Consider the following 5,372-nt stretch of genomic DNA (forward strand, 5'->3'; position numbering starts at 1 on the left):
GTCTTTGCCAATATTAACCAAAAACTGACAATATTGAACCAAACACTCTTTGCCAATATTTAACCAAACCAATAACAAGCAAAGAGGAGCAGATAAGCCCATGCTAAACTCACTGATCATACCATGCAAGAAAAGCAACTAACAAACCCATACAACAATTGCCAACAATTTTTTTTTAAAGAAAGAGACACGTATCCTTACCATGGATGACCAGTAAATCTTTGTGTGCTTCAGCTAGAAAATTATACAAGTAGAAAATTATTTCCCTCAATGTTTTCAAAGCTTGATTATTTCCCTCAATCTTTCCTAATCATACAGCTAGAAAATTAAAGAACAACACTCTTTGCATTTCTCTCCAAAAAAAATAAAAACACTCTTTGCATTTCTCTCCCTAAAAAAGAAACAACACTCTTCGCCAATATTGAACCAAAAACCGAGTACTGCATAATGAGAAGAGAGTATATCAAATACAGAAACTGAAAATTGGGATACTAAAATCTAAGAAAGAAGAGAATATCCATATTTGTAAAGTCCATAATGGAATTTTTTTTTTAAAAAAAGAAGATGCTTGCGCTTGTGACACATGCACAAGAAATGAAAGTTAATTTGGGATGATACTGTTAGATTTTGTTTACCCAATGTTTTTAGTTTTCCTTAACAAACATATAATCTCATATGTATAATCATGTGAAACCCTGTACTTAAAAATAAATAAATATAATATTTAATGCTTACATACTATATAATTGATAATATATATATATATTTTTGCATGGCAAGCCATATATATGGAATCTGGCTACTGCATGACTTTCACTATATTAATTCATTTCATGCCCTATTGAATATTTATTATATATTTTTACACTATACAAAAGCATTAGAAAGGCCCTTATGCTTACTAAGAATTTTGTACAAAGTTGATTGCATTCATATAATTTGTTAGTTCTTGTTAAAGCATGAGGTGGAATATTTAAGCATGAGGTATAAACATTATATGTATTCTTATTTATAGCCTTAAATTTGAAAGTGTTCACTAAGCACCCTACAAAGCCAACGCATAGGGCTATTCATGGTGGTGGCATACTACTGTCAAGTCACCCAAGTACTCTAGGAAACCATAGAATAGTTGTGTGGCACAATTTTAGCTTTCATCTATATCTATTACATGGACTTTACTGACTTTGGCTCCCTATAAATAGCGCTTCCTTATACTTCTTGTATCATAGCTCTTTACTGATTTTATAAATAAGAATTATTATTATTATTATTATTATTTTGGTAACAAGGGGGCTAAGAGCCCAGAACAAACAAACTAAGCACAAACAACACAAGACCTGGACACCCCAAAAGCATCCTCAGCCAAACAAGTCACAAGAAAAGCAGGCACCTCAGTAAAATTCTGCACCCTGTAGGGCCAAACTTAGAGCTCTTAGAAGCCAAAACATCAGTTGCCACATTCTACTCCCTGAAGATATGCTTAACTGAACATCTCCAACCAGCTTTCACCTTTAACTTGCAACAACTAATAAGGCTAAATAGGGGGTGTGTGGAAACACTACTACAAAAAAGGAAAAACACGACGGGAATTCACCGTCGTGTATTCCGTTTTCAAATGGTCGTGGAATCCACCGACATCTTTTCTATAACAAAACCACGACGGTAAATACCCGTCGTTATTAAAACAAAAAACGTCATCAACAAATAAAAACTGACGTCTTTGTACTACAAAAAGACATAAAAAAAACAGTCGATGATGAGAATAGACGATCAACTCTCACAAAAAAAACGTCGTTAAAAATGAAACATATGACATATATTAACAAAACATGGCCGCAAGATACACATACAACGACGATAACTAAAACTCAACGCCGTTAAATAAACCTTTAACGACAAATAAAAATATGACGTCTTTAAATACATAATAAACGACGTTATTGACACCTACTACGTCACTACATTTCCAACAACCGTCGTAAAAACTTTGTCACCATCTTCAACCATATGCAGCACTTCTTCTCCGGTTAATGGCTCGGGAGGTGTGCCATATTCAGGTTTCTCATTAAAAGCTACACGTTGCCTCCTATATGGATGATTGATTGGTAACCATTTTCTATGCCCAATGTAACAAATTTTGTGGTCATTTTTCAACCTGTGACTAGGTGTATCATCGCCACATATTGGACAAGCTTTATATCCTTTAACAACACAACCAGATAAGTTTCCATATGCAGGGAAATCATTAATTGTCCACATTAATGCAGCTCTGAGTATAAAGTATTCTCCACTATGTGCATCATACACTCCTCTAATCCCATCCCACAAAGATTTTAAATCATCAGTCAAAGGCTCCAAGTAGACGTCTATATCATTTCTGGGTTGTTTAGGACCGGAAATCAATAAGGTCAATATCATGAACTTTCGTTTTATGCACAACCATGGAGGGAGATTATATGTAACTAAGATAACTGGCCAGCAACTATATCTGCTACTTAGAGAACTGTGGGGATTGAATCCATCATATGAAAGAGCCAATCTCAAATTTCTCGGCTCATTACCAAACTCGGGCCATTTATCATCAAGAAGTTTCCAAGACGGGAAATCCGCGATGAGATATATGACCGTCAATTGATTTTCTAGCAGCATGCCAAGTCAAACTCTTAGCTGTCTCATGTGATCGAAACATCCTTTTAAACCTTGGAATTGAAGGAATAATGCGTACGAGACGCAACCACCCAATGATAGCATGCACCCCCACAAAAGACCTTGAGGACTTTTGTGTGATGCCGCGTGTGGCTCCCCATGAGTATGGAGAAGATCAACATGCGTTGACCACATGTTGATCTCTTTGCCTCTGTAGAGGTTGAACACCATAGCTCCTCCTATGCCTATAACTATTCCAATAATTTTAACTTTACCGGTAGTAGTTTGTAGGGACAATTTCTCTAACCTGAAATATAAATTAAATTAAGCACAGTTCTTGCACAATGCAAATTAATTATACAGATCATATATAAAAAGAGCTTTGCTAGGATATTACCTGAAAATTACCGCTAGGATAAAGGTGATGACCGGCACCAGATTTAACATAGCAACTGTATATGTTGGTGATGTTAAAGACAGGCTCTCAATGTATAAGTTTGTTGACAACGAACCCCTGAAATAAATAATAGGTGCTTAATTATTGGAGATGTTGTAAATTTGGCTCACATGAAGAAAAGTCCATGTAACTCCTATATTCTAGACATAAACCCACCATATTTTTACCTAATTTACCTAGATTTTATAAATAATTATTTAATTATAGCACGAAAACTTGAAAATTATTTACCTATGCATTATTATCCGTAATAAATAGATAAATAATTATTCATAAAAGATAATATGTATATTATTATCCATAAAAATAATAGATAATTTAGAAAATAAATAGGTATATTATCACGAAATAGGTACATTATTATTCAAAAAAAAAAATTTAATCAAGTAAGCAATAAATCAAATTTTAAAATAAAGATTAGTTGTGTTAAACTATTAGGAGATAAACACATAAGAAGCATAGGTGAGTATAAAAAGTTACAAACAAGACTTTTTTCTATTTTAATGGGGGAAAAAAAACTTACATATCCCTAAATTTATGTCCATTACCATTTGAACGACAAATTTTTTTAAGGTGAAAATGATGATTTTTCATTAGACTCATCCAAATTCCTACAAAAGACGCTATATATTACCAATAAAAGAGCCAGCTTCAGCACTAGCCTATTATATATCTCAATTTTTTCTTTCTTCTTTGAATTTCTGTTATACTGAACAAGCCGTCATATATATGCTAGCATACACTCGCATACCATATCACATGAGAATTGAACAGCCAGTTTAAGTTCTTAATATATGCTACTTAAGACCTGGTTACGCCACTCTGCAACAAACTTAATCATACATTATGCATTATATCTATGATGGGTTCAATTTCACGTAAGGAAAACTAAATTTGAGGGGAAAACCTAAGTTTTCTATGATATTGTAATAAGAAGATAGAAAATTAGTTACCCAAATAGCCCGCAGAAAAAACCTTTCAAGAGTACCATCCATGTTAGTTTTGTTATGCAGTCCCTGCAAATTGAAAATAATTATGACCAGACAATTATACTAAAGCACATCCATGATCAGACGATTGTTTAAGACTGGAAGTTTTTTTAAAAAAAAAATTGAGGCAGGACCTTTCAAATATTGTTGATAGTACAAACATCACGGCCGCACCAAAACACATCCGGTAGGCTACCAGAACTGTCAGATTTACACCATCTCCAGCAGCCACCTTGTAGAGAAGGTTCATTACTGTGAATAAGAGTTGTACAAAAATCAATACTAGTATTGATTTTATTGATTTCATTGTGAAGATAAAGAAAAATGGTTGGTAACCTTTAGGAAAGAGAGATACATTGAGAAGACAGAGGGTGGAGGGTGGATTAATAGGAATAAGCAACAGGGAACTACAAGACAAGTAAAGAGTTCAAATTACTAAGCATGGGGTATAGAACAGAGAGAAGGGGGAAGTTTCATAAAGACCCAGTACTCAGTTTCAGAGAAAGGGGGTTATATATGTACACCCAAGGACGTCTACAGCCTACTAATAATATTTAGCTATACAATTTACAAACTACTAATATACTTACTAATTTCACTACAACTCCAGTACTTGGAATAATTCGATACTACTAATATACCAACTACTAAAAAATAGCTACTAAATGTTTTGCGAGTAATGAATAACACAACACCATAACACAATATCGATAAGCACAAAGGCTAATCTAGGGTTTAGTCAAGTATATGGAAATTCGCAATAAATATCACAAAAAATAATAGCTAAATTAGATTATTATCCATAATAAATAGATAAATTATTATTCATGAAAGATAATAGGTATATATATTATTATCCATAAAAATAATAGGTACATTAGAAAATTAATAGGTATATTATCATTCATAAAAAAAGAAAAAATTTGATATGCTGTTTTTAATAAATCACGAAATAGGTACATTATTATTTCAAAAAAATTTAAAATCAAGTAACCAATAAATCAAATGTTAGTTAAAATATTAGGAGATATATCACGAAATAGGTACATTATTATTTGTATATAAATTATTATAAATAAATAAATAAAACACTCTTTGCATTTCTCTCCCAAAAAAAGAAACAACACTCTTTTGCCAACATTGAACCAAAAACTGACAATATTGAACCAAACACTCTTTGCCAATATTGAACCAAACCAATGACAAGCAAAGAGGAGCAGATAAGCCCATGCTAAACTCATTGATCATACCATGCAAGAAAAGCCACTAACAAACCCATA

At 32.9% G+C, this 5,372-nt stretch overlaps 1 protein-coding gene across 3 annotated transcripts; it reads right to left on the reverse strand.

The window, feature by feature from the left end:
- Window positions 1-1,794: 1,794 nt before the first annotated feature.
- Window positions 1,795-5,026, reverse strand: LOC148914872 (WAT1-related protein At1g25270-like). 3 transcript variants are annotated; one of them, XM_089043089.1, is made up of 5 exons: window positions 4,429-5,026; window positions 4,227-4,324; window positions 4,057-4,119; window positions 3,044-3,160; window positions 1,795-2,953 (listed from the first exon to the last, which is right to left on the reverse strand). In XM_089043089.1, exons 1-5 carry the CDS (start codon window positions 4,447-4,449, stop codon window positions 2,656-2,658), a joined length of 597 nt encoding a protein of 198 aa, XP_088899215.1. In that variant the 5' UTR covers window positions 4,450-5,026; the 3' UTR covers window positions 1,795-2,655. The 3 variants fall into 3 exon arrangements, with proteins under 3 accessions (XP_088899215.1, XP_088899216.1, XP_088899214.1); XM_089043090.1 differs by having other exon boundaries at window positions 4,227-4,344; window positions 4,429-5,022; XM_089043088.1 differs by having other exon boundaries at window positions 4,227-5,022.
- Between the last annotated feature and the right edge of the window lie 346 nt (window positions 5,027-5,372).

This window comes from Prunus mume, linkage group LG8, assembly GCF_029339155.1.
Source record: "Prunus mume cultivar Tortuosa linkage group LG8, ASM2933915v1, whole genome shotgun sequence".
NCBI lineage: Eukaryota > Viridiplantae > Streptophyta > Magnoliopsida > Rosales > Rosaceae > Prunus > Prunus mume.

Coding starts and splice junctions, on each gene's coding strand:
- LOC148914872 (XM_089043088.1), bottom strand. CDS start 4,399: ATGAAATCAATAAAATCAATACTAGTATTGATTTTTGTACAACTCTTA. Junction 4,120..4,226: donor CTATCAACAATATTTGAAAG/GTCCTGCCTCAA, acceptor TTCAATTTGCAG/GGACTGCATAACAAAACTAA. Junction 3,161..4,056: donor TTTTTCTGCGGGCTATTTGG/GTAACTAATTTT, acceptor TATTTATTTCAG/GGGTTCGTTGTCAACAAACT.